Source organism: Danio aesculapii, chromosome 23 (genome assembly GCF_903798145.1).
Source record: "Danio aesculapii chromosome 23, fDanAes4.1, whole genome shotgun sequence".
Classification (NCBI taxonomy): domain Eukaryota; kingdom Metazoa; phylum Chordata; class Actinopteri; order Cypriniformes; family Danionidae; genus Danio; species Danio aesculapii.
This window is the reverse complement of record NC_079457.1, coordinates 44175491-44195343: the sequence shown is the minus strand read 5'-3', so window position 1 is coordinate 44195343 and position 19853 is coordinate 44175491. Positions and strand designations below refer to the sequence as shown.

The 19853-nt window shown below is 40.4% G+C and overlaps 1 protein-coding gene across 5 annotated transcripts in view; it reads left to right on the top strand.

The window, feature by feature from the left end:
* raf1a (Raf-1 proto-oncogene, serine/threonine kinase a) overlaps positions 1-19853 on the top strand; it is a 49295-nt gene that overhangs the window by 8021 nt on the left and 21421 nt on the right. For 2 of the 5 annotated variants that reach the window (XM_056449879.1, XM_056449875.1), the window contains exons 3-8: positions 4720-4832; positions 8229-8331; positions 8435-8592; positions 10672-10764; positions 14559-14712; positions 18283-18336. In XM_056449879.1, the coding sequence (XP_056305854.1) occupies positions 4720-4832; positions 8229-8331; positions 8435-8592; positions 10672-10764; positions 14559-14712; positions 18283-18336 (675 nt within the window). The remainder of the gene's footprint in view (positions 1-4719; positions 4833-8228; positions 8332-8434; positions 8593-10671; positions 10765-14558; positions 14713-18282; positions 18337-19853) is intronic. The other 3 variants (XM_056449876.1, XM_056449877.1, XM_056449878.1) reach the window with 3 other exon arrangements.

The following is a 19853-nucleotide window of genomic DNA, read 5'->3' as shown; positions in this document are numbered from 1 at the left end:
GAACCAGTGATCCACTGCGGGGACATCAGATGGTTCGCCATCCCAGGGAAAGAGCGGTGGTTGGAAGCCCAGGACGCACTGGAATGGCGTGAGTCCGGTGGAGGGTTGCCGCAGTGAATTTTGGGCATATTCTGCCCAGCCCAAATACTGGCTCCAGGAGTTCTGGTGACCACTGCAGAAGGTCCTCAGGAACCGTCCCACCTCCTGAATCTTCCTCTCTGTCTGCCCGTTGGTTTGGGGATGATATCCAGAAGAGAGGCTGACGGCCACACCTAGGAGCTTGAAGAAGGCTTTCCATAGACGTGAGATGAACTGTGGACCTCTGTCCGACACAATATCTTCTGGAATACCAAATGACCTGAAGACTTGATTAAAGATATTGTCGGCAGTTTCAAAGGCTGTGGGAAGACCTTTCAGAGGGATTAGTTTGACAAACTTTGAGAATCTATCTACTATGACTAGAATACAGGTATTACCTTCTGACGAAGGGAGGTCAGTGATAAAGTCCACTCCTAGGTGTGACCAGGGACGGTTCGGAATCGGCAAGGGATGGAGCTTTCCAGCGGGTAGATGACGTGGGCTCTTGGATTGGGCACAGTCCTTACAGCCCTGAACATATTGCCTCACATCCCTTGCCATGTTTGGCCACCAGAATCGTTGGGATACTAGCGAGCGAGTATTGTTGATCCCTGGATGTCCAGTGCCTAGCGAGGTATGTAAGGAGTGGATCAGATCTACCCGGTGTTCAGGTGGTATGAACTGCCGATGAGGAGGGCATCCCGGCGGAGCAGGGGCTTCCGGAGTGGCAACGACTGGAGGAGCGTTCCAGGTGATCGGACAAATGGAGATGTGTTCGGGAAGAATCTTCGTTGGGAGTTCTTCATGATCGTGATGCTCGTGTAAACGAGAGAGAGCGTCTGCTCTTAGATTCTTGGGTCCTGGACGATAGGAAATGGAGAAATCAAAACGTGAGAAGAAAAGTGACCATCTGGCTTGACGTGGACATAGTCTCTTGGCCTCTTTGATGTATTGGAGGTTTTTGTGATCTGTGATCACCTGGAACGGATGTTTGGCTCCCTCCAACCAGTGACGCCACTCCTCCAAGGCTAGCTTGATTGCTAGAAGCTCCCTGTCTCCTATGCTGTAATTCTGCTCCGCCGGGCTCAACTTCCGAGAGAAATAGGCACAGGGATGCAGTCGGGGCGGTGTATCATGATGTTGAGATAATACTGCCCCGACGCCGGTGGTGGATGCGTCCACTTCCACCACGAAAGGAAGATTTGGGTCAGGATGAGTCAGGAGTGGGGCCCTTGTGAACTCCTTCTTAAGAAGGCGGAAGGCTGCGGCTGCTTCTTTGGTCCACTCCAGTCCTTTGGGTTTACCCTTGAGGAGATTAGTGAGAGGTGATGTAATCCTGCTGTAGTCCTTGATAAACCGTCTATAAAAGTTAGCAAACCCAAGAAACCTCTGGAGCTCCTTAATGGAAGTGGGTTCTGACCAGGATAGAACAGCCTCAATTTTCTTCCCATCCATACGTATACCGGTTTGGTCAATGATGTATCCCAAGAAATGAATCGACTTCTGGTGGAATGAGCATTTCTCCGCTTTGAGGTAGAGGTGATGTTCTCTCAATGTGTGTAGGACCTCCGCAACGTGTTGGCGATGTTCGGCCTCACTCCGGGAGTAAATGAGGATGTCATCTATGTACACTATTACACAGTGGTGAAGAAACTCCCGGAGGACTTCATGAATGAAGTTTTGGAATACGGAGGGGGCGTTGACCAGACCGTAAGGCATGACCTCATATTCATAGTGGCCAGTAGGGGTCACGAATGCTGTCTTCCATTGGTCCCCCTCACGTATTCTTATCAGATTATACGCGCTGCGGAGGTCCAATTTAGTGAAGACTTTAGCTTCTCGGAGCTGTTCCAAAGCGGCTGGTACCAGAGGAAGGGGATATCGGTATTTTACTGTACCGTTATTTAGGACCCTGTAGTCGATGCATGGACGCAGCCCTCCGTCCTTCTTGGCCACAAAGAAGAAGCTTGAGGCGGCTGGTGATTTTGAGTGACGTATGTACCCCTGACTCAGAGCCTCCCTTATGTAATCTTCCATTGCCTGATTCTCTGGAAGCGAGAGCGGGTAGATCCTACCTCTTGGCAACTGGGCATCTGGAACTAGGTCGATCGCGCAGTCCCATGGCCGATGCGGCGGTAGCTGGGAAGCTCTCTTGATGTAACAACCCCACTTGAAGAAGGATGTCTTCGCATTGTCGATGGATACGGGTCGAAGATCGAGTGCACTGGGTTATCGGTTGTATCTGGTATATATGCGAGGACGCCTCAGTACGGAGGTGGAGTTGACGACAGAGGGATTGGGAGATGAAGTTCCCTGCTGACCCGGAGTCGATGAGGGCTGTGACAAGGAGAGAAATAGAGGCAGTAGTTATTTGTACGGTGGTAGTAAGTGGTTTACATTGTTCAATATTCGTACTGAATACACTCACTGAAGTCCGAATGGGACGAAGGGGACACTCCATACGGGTGTGTCCACTGACACCGCAGTATAGACACAGACCCCGGGTCAGCCTCCTCTGTCGTTCCGCTGATGTCAGTCTTCCAGACTCTATTATCATGGGTTCTGGTTCTGGAGAGGCTGTTGACTCAGGCGATTGGAGGAGTGCAGACGAGGGGGTGATGGTGTCCTGTTGATAGGAACGGAGACGATCGGAACATCGGAGAGAATGTTGGATGAATCTCTCCAGACCCATTGTATCATCTAATGTGGCCAGTTGGATTCGGAGAGTGGGTTCCAAGCCGAGCCGGTACGTGGTCAACAACGATCTCTCATTCCATCCACTTGCAGCTGCTAGAGTGCGAAACCGGAGAGCATATTCCTGTGTAGATAGAGTACCTTGCTTTAGATGATACAGCTGCTCTCCAGCGGCTACTTCCCCATCAGAACGTCCAAACACCTCTTTGAAATACTCCGTGAAGGTAGTGATGGAATTCATGACCGGCCCGGCTTGGTTCCAGATCGTCTCAGCCCATTTAAGTGCAGGTCCAGAGAGTAGAGATACGATGTAGGCGATCTTCGACTTATCTGTGGGATATAGAGAAGGTTGCATTTCGAATATGAGGGAACATTGTAACAGAAAACCATTGCACTCCCCCGCTCCGCCTGAGTAGGGCGCTGGTCGGGCCATGGGACTGGAAGGAAGGGCCGAAGAAGAAACTGTGGAGGCGGAAGTGCTCGGTGCTGGTGGTGCGTTGGAAAGTGGAACTGGGGGCTGTAGAATCCGCTTCAACTGGTCCACCAGCTCTTGAAGGTGATCGGGGGTGCTCATGTTGTCGTCGTTATGGGTCCGGGCTTCTGTTATGAAGCGGACAGGAGACAGAGGTAAGGAAACGTTAGGGTGTTTATTAAATGACAACAAGGAGCACATGAAGGATAGCCAGGAGGATCAGGAATGATGTTGGGGTCTTTTCCTCCGTGGCTGGGTAACAGGAATACACGAGGATGGACAGCACACACCAGATACAGCTGACAGAGGATGACACAGACTTGGAAGGACTGGAAGACAGGACGATTCGGGAGGACCAGGAAGACTAGGAGGAATACAAAGAGAACAGGTAAGTAAATCGTTTGTTTTAGCTGAGGATGACTACGCTGAGTGGTCGCTCAGTTGTCCGCTTTCGTCGAGACGAGCCCGGACAATGAGCGACTGGAGTGCTGTGCTTTTATCTGGTGCTCGTGAATGTGATGCAGCTGTGTGCTCATTAGAAGTCAGGTGATGGTGATCTTCGTGAGTGGGGGTCGTGAGAGCCTGACCAATCCATGACAACAGCATGCAGATCTCTTTGCTTGCGCGCCAACTCGTGCACAAAACTTCTTGCACGCCCCCTCAAATATAAGTCGCTTCAAGAGCGTGCAGATCTTCTTCGCTGCTGAGGTGCGATTTAGTGCGTTTATGTAACGAGTATGTCTCCAACATTTATTAGATTTGCTAGGAATATTTATGAATGCCACTGGTATTAATGCATCCTGAAGTAAAGTGAAACGGCTGTACGTCGTGTTTGTATGTGAATGAATGTGGCAGAAACCATGTATATACATAAATATATATATATATATATATATATATATATATATATATATATATATATATATATATATATATATATATATATATATATATATGTGTGTGTGTGTGTGTCTGTGTGTGTGTGTGTGTATGTGTGTGTAATTTAAAGGCTTAACTAGGTAAATTAGTTAATTAGCCAATCATTTTTTTAACTAATTAGCTTAGTTGAGCCTTTAAATTATAGGTATTCGCTACAACTGCAGCATTTGGTGGAAAAAATAGACATTGATTCAGACAATTAACGCTGATATTAAGCTATTTTGTTACAATCTTTATAGGTTTGTGCAGGATGTAAAGTCTTTCGATAGACAGTATCTCAATTTATTATGAACTTTTAGATTTACAAACCACTTTAATCAGTAAATATGTAATAGAAGCACCTTAAATATCATGTTAAGATTTGATGGATGTCATTTGTAGGCTTTCCAGCAGGCACTTCATCCTTAGACAAACGGAAAGCTGCAGTTAAAGTAAAAAGCAAGAAGTAATGCTTAAAGCAATGGGAAGTGAAAGGCAGTTAAAAGCAGTACATGTGTATTGTCTTGTGTGTGTTGATGTCCACGCTCCCTCTGAAGGTGAATGTGCGGCCAGGCATGACGCTCCACAGCTGTCTGATCAAAGCGCTGAAGGTTCGAGGGCTCCAGCCGGAGTGCTGTGCTGTCTTCAGTCTCCATCCTGGGCAGAGAAGGTCAGGTCAAGTTTATTTATTTATAAAGCACATTTAAAAACAGTCACAAGACTGACCAAAGTACTGTACATAACACCAAACTAGATATAGAGAGATACTTAAAATCATGAAAAATAAATCCAGAAGATTAACAGATAAATAATAAGAAACAAAGGAATCGACAAGCCTATAAAATGAGTATGATCTTAATAAGCCAGATTGAACTTTAGTTAGTTAGCTAACTTTATTTGTCCCTGTAGGGAAATTTCATTTGCAGCGTACACTCGCAGAGACATCTGACAATTCACATTTGGCATTTATACACTGAAAGAAATTATTCAAAGATGATTCCTTGGATTTACTCAATTTTTTTACGTTAAGTGGTTGTAAACAATTTATTTGTGTTGAATTTAAACAAACAAATTAAGTTGAACATTGCTCAATTTAATTTGTTTGTTTAAATTCAACACAAATAAATTGTTTGCAACAGTTTTGCATGTAACACTTTTTTCAGTGTATAAATAATTCATTTAAACACCTAAAGTACCATGGAACCTCTACTCTAAATAATTATTCAGTATATTGGCCTTCAATTGCTACCGAGAGAGGAAGAATTTAAAAACTTAATTGCTTGAGGTATAAATGATACTTTTGTCCAATTTCTTACTGGGAACACATTATTGATGACCCTGATGGTAACAATTTGAAGGCATATGATAAAGGATGCCTCTTATTATTGACAATCATGATAGCCTTATTTAATACTCTTTCTTTGTATATACAGTTGCAATCAGAATTTTTTTCTATTTTGAATATTTCCCAAATTATGTTTAGCAGAGCAAGAAAATTTTCACAGTATGTCTGATAATATTTTTTCTTCTGGAGAAAGTTTTATTTGTTTTATTTCTGCTAGAATAAAAGCAGTTTTTAATTTTTTAAAAATCATTTTAAGGTCAAAATTATTAGTCATTTTAAGCGATATATTTTTTGATAGTCTACAGAACAAACCATCTTTAAACAATAACTTGCCTAATTTGCCTAACCTGCCTAGTTAACCTAATTAACTTAGTTAAGCCTTTAAATGTCACTTTAAGCTGTTTAGAAAAATATCTAGTCAAATATTATTTACTGTCATCGTGGCAAAGATAAAATAAATCAGTTATTAGAAAGGAGTTATTAAAACTATCATGTTTAGAAATGTGTTGAGAAAATCTTCTCTCCATTAAACAGAAATTCAGGAAAAAATAAGCAGGGGGGCTAATATCTCTTAATATGTTCACACAATCACTCAAAGCAGGTGTCTATTGTTATTTTGTTTTTAGTGCAGTAGTAGTTTGACTTTGTTAGTCACCTTTTTATACTACTTTTGCACATTTGAGATATATTTTATAGTAAGTAAGTAAGTAAGTAATGTGGATTTATATAGCACATTTATTGTGTATGGCCATACACCCAAAGTGCTTCAAAATCATGAGAGGGGGTCTCTCCACACCACCACCAGTGTGTAGCATCCACTTAGATGATGTGACGGCAACCACAGGACAACGGCGCCAGTGCGCTCGCTACACACCAGCTATTGGTGGAGTGGAGAGACAGTGATAAAGCCAATTTGGTGGATGGGGATGATTGGGATTCCATGATCGTAAGGTGGAGGCAATTTAGCCAGGATACCGGGGTTACACCCCTACTCTTTTACGAGAAGTGCCATGGGATTTTTAATGACCACAGAGAGTCAGGACCTCAATTTAACGTGTCATCAGAAAGATCTTATGATATAATGTTTGATATCTCCTGCATCATTATCTACACAAAGAAATGCACTTACTAGCCACTTTAATGGGTACAAGTTGAAAATACAGAATTGGATCTGGCTTTGCATTCAGAACTGCCTTAATTCTTCATGGCATAGTTTCATAAAGATGCTGGAAACACTCATCTGAGATTCACAGGAGAGCATATCTTTGGCATTTTGCAATATAGCAACTTTCCACCACAACCTAAAGTTGCTCTGTTTGATTGAAATCTGGTTTTGATTGTGGAGGCTATTTATATATAGGGCCCCATATTATGGTAAATGCACACTCCACTTTTTTTGGAAATAGGCTCATTTACAGCTCCCCTAGAATTTTTACCATTTTTGAATCCATTCATTCGATCTCTGTGTCTGGCGGGAGCACTTTTAGCTTAGCTTAGCATAGATCATTGAAACAGATTAGACCATTAGCAGCTCACTCAAAAAAAAAAAGTGAGTTTTCGTTTTTTAAGAGTTTTCGATAATATTACCATTTACAGCTTGAATCTTATGTAGTTATGTTGTGTACTAAGAGCGATAGAGAACTAACAGTTGCTTTTTTTATTGGCTGATATGTCTAGGAACTATACTTTGCTGCCATAACCCTAATCTTAAGCTGGTGCAATGAAAATATTCAGCGCTTGCAAATTTTGAAAACAATTTTCAAATATTCCAGCATCAAACCTACTCTTGCACCACCAGTTAGAATCTGCGTAGCCTAATATAATTGCTCCTAATGCGGTCAATGCTACGACAGCAAAGATCCTTGATTATAACAAATGAGAGTATAGTTTCTAAACACATCTAAAAATACATTCATTTTCTGCCGGTCTTAGTACACAATGTAACTACAGAAGCTTTAAATAGACAATTTATCGAAAGTCATGTTTTGACATTTTTGAATGAGATGCTAATGGTCTAATCCGATTCTATTATTTATGCTAAGCTAAGCTAAACGTGCTCCCGCCAGACCCAGAGATCTACCAAATGCATTCAGTAATGGTTAAACTCAACTGTTTAACTCTAGAGAAGCTGCAAAATGTATATTTAAAAGTGGAGGATTCTTTTCAAGAAACATTTTGACATGATTTAAGATTTGTGACAATGCACAAGTGGCCATAAAGTATGTCACATGGACATTTTCAAAGACAGAACTCAGGTAGGCTGTCAGAATGAATATATTTTACACCATTAAACCGTCATCTTCAGCCTGAAGTTGAACCACTAGTACCAGGTACCAGATTTGTTTTCGACAGATTCTGACCCTAGAGTACCATGCAGATGTCACAGCAGAAAGTAAAACTCAATCAAACCAGCAGCTATTTTCCAATTATTTATTGTCCAATATTAATGAGCCTGTGCAAATTGTAATCTCAGTATCCTAATAATTAATTCCGTGTGACTTCACGGCCTGTTGGCAGTTATGAATGCTGTTAGCAGTCCAGTCATTAATATGAATAAATACTCAGGACACACATCAGATAAACATTTACGATACACAATGTGCAGAGTAAGTCATTTACATTTGGTTCCAGTCAGAGACACAAGTAATTGAATTTGAACTGACAGCGTGGACAGTGATCCAACACACTGCTCCTGAGCTAACGTGTGTTTTATGTTTGCAGCAAGAAGTCTCGAATGGAGTGGAGCACAGACTCTACCTCACTCATCGGGGAGGAACTTCTAGTGGAGGTTTTAGACCATGTTCCATTAACAACACACAATTTTGTGAGTGCTACTGTTTTTTTGTGTACACATTTGATCAGTCTCTACCATATCTTTTGATAGCTAAAACACTGAGATTCCTGTGTATTTTTTATTTTATTTTCAGGTTAGAAAAACATTTCTCAAATTGGCTTTCTGCGACATATGCCAGAAGTTCCTGCTAAATGGTTTCCGGTGCCAAAGATGTGGTTACAAGTTCCATGAACACTGCAGCACAAAAGTGCCCACAATGTGTGTAGACTGGACTAACATCAGACAACTTCTGTGAGTCTCTCTTTTATGAGTTTCATCCTTTATTTTGTTATCACTTTTCTGAAATCAATTCAGCAATTGTTTTATCGAGATTTACTGTCAGTTAATAAACCATCGATCAGATTTTAAATAAGATTAACCGCAATATTCATGTCATTTTGCTGAGAAAAGCTCTAAAATGTGCACATCCGATTCAATTAAATAACATTAAATCCATTTTATTTCTATCGATTTTACCATGTAGATTGTATGGTGGCCAAGTAGTGCACAATACAACGACATTTCAAATGTCTCATTTCCACTGACTGGTACAGTACGGTACGGTACGGGTTGGTACAGGTCACCTTTATCAGACTTGTATTTCCACTGCCTAAAGAAAAAGTATAAAAACGCCATAAGAACCTGTAGAAAAACCATCCCCCTGTAGAAAAACGCCATAAGAACCTGTAGAAAAACCATCCCCCTGTAGAAAAACGCCATAAGAACCTGTAGAAAAACCATCCCCCTGTAGAAAAACGCCATAAGAACCTGTAGAAAAACCATCCTCCTGTAGAGAAACGCCATAAGAACCTGTAGAAAAACCATCCTCCTGTAGAAAAACGCCATAAGAACCTGTAGAAAAACCATCCTCCTGTAGAAAAACGCCATAAGAACCTGTAGAAAAACCATCCCCCTGTAGAAAAACGCCATAAGAACCTGTAGAAAAACCATCCTCCTGTAGAAAAACGCCATAAGAACCTGTAGAAAAACCATCCCCCTGTAGAAAAACGCCATAAGAACCTGTAGAAAAACCATCCTCCTGTAGAAAAACGCCATAAGAACCTGTAGAAAAACCATCCTCCTGTAGAGAAACGCCATAAGAACCTGTAGAAAAACCATCCTCCTGTAGAAAAACGCCATAAGAACAACGCTTAGTGGCTCGATGTATTACAACAGTGTTTTTAAAAGACTAGACACTTTACTGATAGTATACAACCAAGCCCATGTGATCAGAACACAAACGAATCGCAGGTAATGAATTATTAAGTGTTTCTTCCAAAGAAAAGCCAGTCTAGGCAAAATGCTAGCAGGCATCTGTAGCTCAGCTGATGCTCTGCCTCTTTGCCATTTTTTTTGAAAACCCCCAATCTGTGCGATGACATGCAGACAAAATGGTGACGGTTGGCCACGCCTACTTGTAACTTCATTTGCTCTCTTCAGAAACCTATGGGTGACGTCACGGATACTACGTCCATATCTTTTACAGTCTATGGTTGTTAGCTTTCTGAAATGCGATTGTGTTCAAAATGTGGAACGTTCCAGCATATCAGGCAGGCAGAAGTGATGTGGTATAATGTTGGTGTAGTTCTAGTTATGTTAAAACTGATTCAGTTCGGTTTAGTTTAATTCAGGGATTTACAAATGTCACTGCTGAAGGCTGATCACGGGAAAAGCAAGTCAGAGGAGTGTTGGATGTATTGGATGAGAAAATAAGCAATGAAAAGATATATAATAAAGGCCAGTGTTGTTTTTTCCCATGTTCCATATGTTGTTTTTTGCCAATAAGTCTGTTGCTACCATACAGTCTATTTTTAAGGAGATTTGTCTGAGGAAGTAATTTTGGCCATTCACACAGAGCTTATTTCCCCATTCAGTCAGTTATTTTGGGGGAAAGATGGGTCACTGGTTCTCAGTGCTGGTTGCCAAGTAATGTTAATGAATGACTTCAGCACGATGTGCACCGCCTGCTGCTACTCTGGCTAGGTGAGGTCCTCTTCCAGAATACTTTAAGCTTGATTTGATTACAGGATTTGATCTGGCAGGAGACGAACCATACATGCACTCCTCTGAATTTACATTTGTAGTTAAAAGTAGCTTCCATTGCCTCAAGAAAGAGGTTGATCATGTTTAATGTTTTGCCTCTAAGTGAAAAACAAAAAAGAACTTCACTGTATTAAGAACTTCATGTGTATTGGGACCTTTATATGCATAACTGTGCTAAATAAACAGGCCTAAAGGCATAGTTCACCCCAAAAAGAAAGTTTACTCGCTATTTACTCAACCTCATTTGGTTTCAAACCTTTATGAGTTTCTTTTTTCTGTTGTTGCCAGATTGTTTCCGACCCCTGGTGAAAGTGGGGCTCCATCTCTACCGTCACTCACATCTCGGAGAATGAGGGAATCTCTGACAAGGATCCCCAGCAGGTAAACACTGCCACTGCCATTTGAGATTTTATGAAGAAACTGATGTCATTGTTTTCTGTAAATGTACACACACTGTTCAAGCTTGTAAAAGCCTTGTTAATCCCGGTTGAATGTATAGGCCAAGACAAGACATGCCGTTTTGGTGTTATTATAAAATATTGATGAAATATTGTTTCATTATAATTTAGTGTAATGTATATTTATTAGGGCTGTAATGATGTATTCGTCCTGAACTATCACGGGGCTGGCAGTTCGGTTCATGCACTCCCATGATGAATACAGTCAGTCCATATGTGCCAGTTCACTCACTCACTTGAGTTAGGCAGAAAAGACCACAGCAGTGAAAAAACTTAGCAGCCATTCACAAAGAACGTATCATTGATTCTGAAAATGCAGTGCTCAGAAATCGTTCCTCCATGTTGCCGTTGTAAACTTGGTACACAGAAACTCACAAATCTTGTCCCACCTTCATCTTCCTCTGATTGATCCACTGCTATGGAACTGACATTAATGAACGCCACTGTGTAAAAGCTGAAAGTATTTGATCTTGATTTGCCATCTAAAAATACATGACTCATGTGCAAGGTGATTAAACTGACAGAGCATGTATTGAGCATTTGTTATTGTTCCTGTTGTACCATACACATATCAAACCATGACCCCAAAACCGAGATACGTATCGAATCTTGACCTCTGTTTGGTCAAGGTTCTGTTCCACCCCTAATATTTATGTAAAACGGAAACACACTTTTTTCTGACCTGTACTTACAGCGGGGAAAATGAGTATTGAACACATCATGTTTTTCCCTGGGAATAAAATTTCTAAAAGAGCTGTTGACATGGAATTGAACCAGATTTTGGGAAAAACCCAAACAATACAAACATAAAAATAAAACAAAACAAAATATCTGAAAATAATTATGTGTAATAACCATGAAATGACACAAGGAGAAAGTACTGAACTAAATCGTTAATTATTTGTTGATTTCAGTTCAGCCTTTGATACAATTAATCTAAACAGTCTGATCAAAAAAATGGGGCATTTGAGTGTAAATCCGCTTTTAATTAAATGGTACTACTCGATTTTAACTAATTAAAGGCAGCAGGTTTAAAAGGTTTGTGAAATGGTGTTTTTCAAACCATCTTCTTAGTGATATCAACAAAACGGGAAATTATCTTTGATCCAAAGTCAATTGGAAACCATTCACCTGTGGTTATTGACGCAGAACGCATTAAACAAGTGTACTCTTATAAATTTCTGGGTGTTCACATAGATAGTTTGCTTACCTGGGGTCTGCAAGTCTGCAAGAACCCGACGGGACCCGACTGGATGCATTTGGATTAGCGTGAGAAAGTAATCTATTCGTTTGTTACAACATTAAAATCCATCCCTGCAAAGGTGAAACGAATAATGACGGAGAAGTCAAAAAGAGCGAATTTTGACTGCGGTGAGGCCAGCCACCAGTTCAAAAAGAACAGTCATTCTAGCCGCCAAGGTATTTCGGCAGTCGCTCATACACTGCATATTATGGCAGAGTGCTAAACAGCAATGTACAGCAAGCTGACAGGGAAGAAGACGAAGTCACTCGCTACATTGAAACCGCTGTCATGTAAAATAAAATGGATTTTCCTGGCTGGTGGAAGATGAACAAACAATCCAACCCAAAACTTGCAAAATTAGCCAGATCAGTATGCATCCCGGCCAGTAGCAACAGCAGTGAAAGGGTGTTCAGTGCTGATAGACACACCATCAGTGAGCGCAGAACTGCGCTAAATCCATTTACAGTGGATTCAATAATGTTCCACCACAAAAACATGTAGCCTAATCTTGGTGAGTAAAGGATTTTCAAATTATAACTAAATATTAATTAAACCATAAAATTATAATGTAGACAGGGTATATAGGCTAATGTTGGTATTATTATTTTATTATTCAGCTTCACCGTCACCTTAATGCCAGATTGTGAAGAGAAGTGGCGAAACAAATCCCACAGAGCCTTTATCTTAATTTCGTTATTGCCAAATACTGATTATAATTTATAATTTATTTTAATTTAATTGGTTAAGAAAGACTTATTTTATTGGTGTGTTGGCCAATTTAAGGGCTAAGGTCTAACCTAGGCCTATTTAGAGTGCTGAGATGTTACAATGTTATAGAGGACTTATTTTATTCCTTTGTTCCAACTTCCAAGTGGCCTATAGTCTACGTTTGTTATGAATAAATTATGTTAAAACACATACAAACCAGGGGCGTAACAACCGGGGGGACGGGGGGGATACGTCCCCCTCACTTTTAGAGACAAACCATTTAGAAACAGGTGATTAATAATTATATGAACATATGATCTCATACAGCCGTCCCGCCCACTTTTAAAATGTCTGCTACGCCCCTGATACAAACGACTCATTCATGAAGGCAAAAGAGATGTGTGCATGTGCACATTTGAAAAATGTCGGGCTGTAAACGGGTTCAGGCTTTTAAAAAGCTCTCAATTAAAATGTACTTGTCGGGCTCGGGCTGAATTCTGTCGGGCTCAGGCCCTATCGGGCCTAACTTTTATGGCCTGATTACAGCTCTTCCGCGAGTAGATAGTATTTGTTCTCGTGTGCAGCAGCGACTGCATTTTTTACGGAGATTGAGAGTTTTTGGGGTACAGCAAAAAGTTATGTTTTTATTTTAATTGAAAGCAGAATACGCTGTGGATTTACTGTGTGGTATGGAAACATTACAGTTCAAGCTAAAGCTAAGCTTGGAGGGCTGGTAAAGACAGCCATTAGAATCATAGGGAAAAGGGAATATCAATCCTTACAATCTCTGTATGAGCAATCAGTTCAGGACAAAGCTATTAAAATATTAGCTGACCCCTCGCACAGTTTGTTTTGTGAGTATGAGTTACTGGTCGACGATACAGGCTGCCTGAGTGCAGATATATTAAGAAATCTTTTTTACCTAAATCAATTCGACTTTTAAATGTTTGTGTTGATTTATGTTTTTGATGTCTGTTTCTGTTTAGTGTATGCAAATGTGGGCCTAGAGTCCAAGACAAATTTCCCCATTGGGGACAATAAGGTGTAAACAACAACAACAACGAAATGGATGTAATACTTTATATAAAAAGTTCTGGCAGCTTAAAGTCGCCTTTCATATAGAGAATAAAGTCACATGCATTGCTCAGGTGTGATTATTTTTAAAACTTATTTATTGACAATGACGAACGGTTGAGGGTTGCTAAATAACTACTGAGAGATTTCAGCTGCTGTCTGGGCTTTCACTGCGTTTCTTCATGTGTTCAATACTTTCTCCCTGTGTCATTTCATTTTATTATGCATAACCTAATTTGTGAACCAATTAGATTTGTTTTCTTTGCATTTATGGATTTCTTGGCTGTTAACCGACATCTGGGGAAAATTTAACGCCACCTTTAGAAATATGCTATATATAAGTGTTTGTTGTCTGGTGGTCTCTTACATTCGACCCATTCAGCAGCCACTCAAAACACATGGAGGTGAGTTTTTCTTGGGTAAAAGACAGGAATATCCTGAAAAATAGTTTTGGTCTCAAGCTCCTCAAATAACAGTAATTAGTATTAGTGGACACATGACTGTCTTAAAGACCATCTACTAGAATTTTTGCTCATGAAAATTTAAACCAAGTTCAGGTTTTTCTTTAATGATTCAACTAGACCACCCCTAATCTTTGATATTTTAATTTCCAAGCACCCTTTTAGCCTAATATTGCTAGTTTACATACAGCAGTCAGAGATGTGTATTCATTTGTCACATGTTTCCATTAGCTCTGTGCACAGACATTCAAACCCTCATGTCTCCAATTACACCAGCCCTTACCCTCCCTCTGGAGCGGCTCTGACACAGAGACTGCGGTCCACATCCACACCCAACGTCACCATGCTCAGCACCACAGCGCCTGTTGACAGCAGCCAGATTGAGGTATGTCAGTATGTTGATGCACTTCCAACTGAAACAGAATAATGAGTAGGGGGCGGGGCTTTCTTCTTGCACATCGTCTCCTTATAGCAAACTAATGGTAAGAGGGTTAAGAATATTGTGGCTGAAGCCGTTAAACTGACATCATCAGAGAACGACATCAGAAAACTGACAATTTTTAAAAAAAATTAACTCTCATTGATGTTTGTTCACTTAAAGAATAGCAACGTGCACTTCACTATCAAATTAAACATTGTAAATTTTGATTTTACAATGACTTTAAAATCAGCTTTCTCTCACCTTATCTCAGGCTTGTAGATAATTTTGTTTCTTGACATTCCTCTATTCTGTACTTCCAATATTTGTTATTTCTCTTAAGCCCGGCTCACACTGTACGATTTTTAATAATCCTAAACAATTCGTCACCTTGAAATCATTAGGTTCTATCTGCGTTCTAAATGATTTTGAGATATTGAGCTTCAAAGTTTTTGCATTTCATATAGCAAACAATATGTGTGTAACAGTTCTTTTTCATACATTAACATGACAGAGACCCTAAATGTACTCTTAATGAAAATGATCAAAATTCTCTTACATTTGCATATTGGAGTAAAAAAAAAACACAGTGTGCCTCAATCATAAAACCAGAACGAAGCTGTTTTGACACTTTCCAGTGCTGGTTCAAATTCTGAATCAGTGCTCCAATCAGTTCTTGGTTTGACTCTAGCTGAATTACACTGCAGGAAAATGTCTGAAATCTTCATGTCCACACAAGTTTTCCCCACTTTTGTTTTTTAAAAGATCTCCGTCCACATGAAAACCCTTCTGAAAAAACCAGCTTAAACCAGCCTAGGCTGGTTGGCTGGTTTTAGCTGGTCGACCAGCCTGGTTTTAGAGGAGTTTTGGCCATTTCCAGTCTGGTCTTAGCTGGTCAGGCTGGAAAATGACCAGCTAAAACTAGCTTGACCAGCCTAGCCAGGCTGAGAGCCCAGCCAAAACCAGCTATGTCCAGCTTAAACCAGGCTGGTCAAGCTGGTTTTAGCTGGATTTAGCTGGTCATTTTACAGCCTAACCAGCTAAGCCCAGGCTGGAAATGGCTGGAAACCAGCCTGGAAATGGCCAAAAACCCTCTAAAACCAGGCTGGTCAACCAGCTAAAACCAACCAACCAGCCTAGGCTGGTTTAAGCTGGATTTTTTAGCAGGGAACACACTATGCATGTTAAGGGCACAACAGGTGGAGATAATGACACTTTTATACTAGATTCACTCTAAATGGGGAATTAAGTTGTTTTTTTCTAAAGTGTAACAAAGTTCTAATTATGTTAGTGAGGAAGAAGGCAAGGTTGGAGACTCAGGTGAGAAATAAACACTTTTATATTTAGAAAGACAGAAACCAAAAATAACACTGGGACCTTTAGCTTTCCTCGCAGGTCTCTCTCCTTTTGTGTCCCTTTGGCAGGTCCTAAGTAGCTTCTCTCCCTTCCAATTACTGCAAAGACACAGGTGTTATTAATATTCTTGATTTGACCTACTTTTCTGCCACCGGTCTCCTTGAAGCCTAGTTTACACTACACGATTTTAAGCCTGGTTTGAGGCCGATTTGGAAGTTAAAGAGCTCGTCGATAGATCGGGCTGTGATCGGGAAGAAATCTGCGGGTGCATGGCGCTCGCCAGTCTTTATGTGTGAACTACTGAACAACGCATCAAAGAGGCTTGCTGAAGCGTCGCTGACACCTCGCAGACGGAAATCCAATATCTAGCATGCTGAATATTCCAGAGCAGTCCGCCGACTCGACCCCACGTGTGGTCAGATGTAGTGACGAGCTGCAGCCAATGAGAGAGCATATCAGCTCAAGCTGAATGCCTCTGTGCTCAGGAGCTCAACGGAAACATTTGTGATTGGCCAGAATGAGCATCGATGCACTCGCTTCATTCTGCGTTAACACAGACACAACAGCAGGCTATATTAACAGTGAAACTAGAATTCTGTAAATATTAGAATTACCATACTGCTCATTCTGACCGTTCTCATATAAAATGTGATATTGTTACATCATATTTACATTCAAAGCTTCTGTTGAGATATTAAAATTAAGCTCTGAATGTCTGTCATCATATTTGATGACACCATTACCCTAAAAATATGATCTTTTTTGGTAATACAGCCTATAAATATGTAGTTCTGGTCTGGGGCTCGCTTTCGTTTTCACTTTCAAACAGGAGCTATTTCCCGGCACAGAATATGCTGTTTTGAAAGATATATCTGAAGTAAATTTATGTTTCTGCTATCAGAAAGTTATGTTTTTGTTAGCAGGAAGTTGCTAGGCAAAAAATGTGTGCGCATATTTAAAGTCACAGCGAAAAGTAGCAGACATGCATGCAGTCATTTTGACCAATATGGCAATTAAAGGTAGAAATGCTCAATTCTTTACTGTTTTGTAATTTAAAAAATAACAATGTTAGAAAGAAATACAAAGTAGAAAATTTCGAAGAATTCCAAAATTAAAATCTGTGTATTAATCCACTCAAACCTTGCAGATGAGCGATTGATCAGCTGATGCAGCAGCTGACAGATGATGTTTTTAAATGCTTCCTTGAAAGCTTGAAACGCTGTCAATGATGTCATCAGCACACAAGCAGTGTTCAGCATTTTCTGACGACTCCTCCCTTAACATTTCATTGGCTGTGGTTGGTAGCTGGACTGAGCTGTTGGGGAACTAGTTGTTGTCAGATCTTGTAGTGTGTCACCCCCCTCTTATGGATCATTTACGCAGTGTCGCGTAGTGTGAACGCCACAGCGATTAAAAGACACAAAATCAAGTCATGCAGTGTGAACAGCACAGCGATCTGCCGATGTTTAAAATCCTGTAGTGTGAACTAGGCTTGACTTGTTTTCCCTCCATTGGGGTCATCCAACCACACGTGTACAGAGGCTGATTACTGTCCCATGGTGCGAACGATGTAGAATATGTAGTGCAATTGCTGCAAACATGAAAAATTGGTCTTCCACGTTTAATGTGAACCCAACCATGCTGGCCAATCAGAAAGCAGAAAACAGCAAGCACACTGATGTCCTGAGGCCAAAACTCTGGTTGTAGTGTCCACATGAACACACTGTACACAGAGTTTCAGAGAGCCTTCACCCTAGTTACGTTGGGTTACCTAGTAAGTTTTGGTTTCAGTCATCCGATTGGTTTTCGTGTGGACAAACAGCAAAACAGCATAGAAAAATGTACGGTTTTAAAAATACCCATGTTTGTGTGGACAGAGCCTGATACTGCCAGAACTTAATCGCAGGGAAAATCTGATAACGGCAGCCATTAAGCTACCGAGACTGCACATGTCAAAATTAATAATCAAACACCACATAATTTTCGATTAGGATTATAGAAATCTTATATAACGATTTCCTAAATTTGTCTCAGACGACCAATTCTTGGCTGAAGTCAAACAGTGTGAGAAGGGCTTTAATTTTCAATTACAAAAGCTTTCTAAAACAAACGAATAAATGTTGGATTCGCCCTTCATCTCTCTTTCATTTCCCTCTTTCTGTTGTACCATGCTGCGAGTAGTTAGACGCATCTCCAAGCTCCTGGTGTCACCTACAGTTTAGTCTGAAGAGAAGAGTAGGTCTTTTTCCTCTCTTCTGTATGGCTGTTTTAAAAGAGAATGCAGCAGCTGTCCAGTCATAAGGTCATGGCTTTACAGATATATGCTTTACTACACTCGTGAGAACAGCAGTTGTCTGTGAATAAAGCAGTTTGCTGAAGTTTAGCAGCGGCATGCATTTGGTGTGAGTGAGCCATAAACTGGCTGTGTTGTAAGAGGCTGTGCCAAATAAAATCACTGCATCCCATTCACTAATCTAAAGAACTACACCAGCATTCTGCACTACTCTTCTGCCTGCCTGAATTGCTGGAATGATTTATGGCTTCTTTTCTTCAAGCTGCTTTGACACAATTAATTCATTCATTTTCTTTTCGACTTAGTCCCTTTATTAATCCGGGGTCGCCACAGTGGAATGAACCGCCAACTTATCCAGCACATGTTTTACGCAGCGGATGCCCTTCCAGCTGCAACCCATCTCTGGGAAACGTCCATACACCCTCATTCACACTCATACACTACGGACAATTTAGCCTACCCAATTCACCTATACCGCATGTCTTTGGACTGTGGGGGAAACCGGAGCACCCGGAGGAAACCCACGCGAACGCAGGGAGAACATGCAAACTCCACACAGAAACGCCAACTGACCCAGCCGGGGCTTAAACCAGCGACGTTCTTGCTGTGAGGAGACAGCACTACCTACTGTGCCACTGCGTCGCCGCTTTGACACAATCTACATAGTAAAAACTGCTATAGAAATAAGGATTAAATGAATTGAGCTGAACAAATAATTATGATTATTTATATTTCAAACATCGGTTAGTGGATTAATCTAAATTAGAGCCAGTGACCATGAGGTTAATCACTTGCATAAAATCTGTCCAAACCATTTTTTTTTTTGAGATATCATGGAATTCTATTCTGTTGTGCCTATTCCAGACATATTAAAAGTCAGAGAATTTCATTTATTTTCTTTCAAGTTGGGGAATATCAGGGACTTTTGTTTTTTGTCACTTTAAATTTACATTCCATTTAACAAATGTAATTTTTTGTACTGTATTATGATTTTTTATAATGATGTTGTTATGGCTATAGGCTATTTTTAGTGCCATTTTATTTCTTTCCTGTTGGTCAACTTGCAGTAAATTAAGTGAAATGCAGTAATCGAGCTGTACCGCTTAACAAAGGCAAACGTGAAAAATAAAAATTTCAAGAGCTTCAAACTGAGTGCTCCTGTTTCTGAGGTAAATTATCCATATATATATAAAATATAAGAAAAAAAATTATAATAATATATATATATATATATATATATATATATATATATATATATATATATATATATATATATATATATATATATATATGTCACGGTTGCAGGTTTGTGCGCTTTCCGGAGTATCTGTTTTGTCACGTGGGTTTGTGTTGTTCGGTTGTCCACGTGTATTTGTTTGGTCACGTGTAAATAAGGGTACAGAGAAGGATCCAATATGCAAGTGAAAGTTTTTTTTGACACTGTCAAATTAAGCCAACA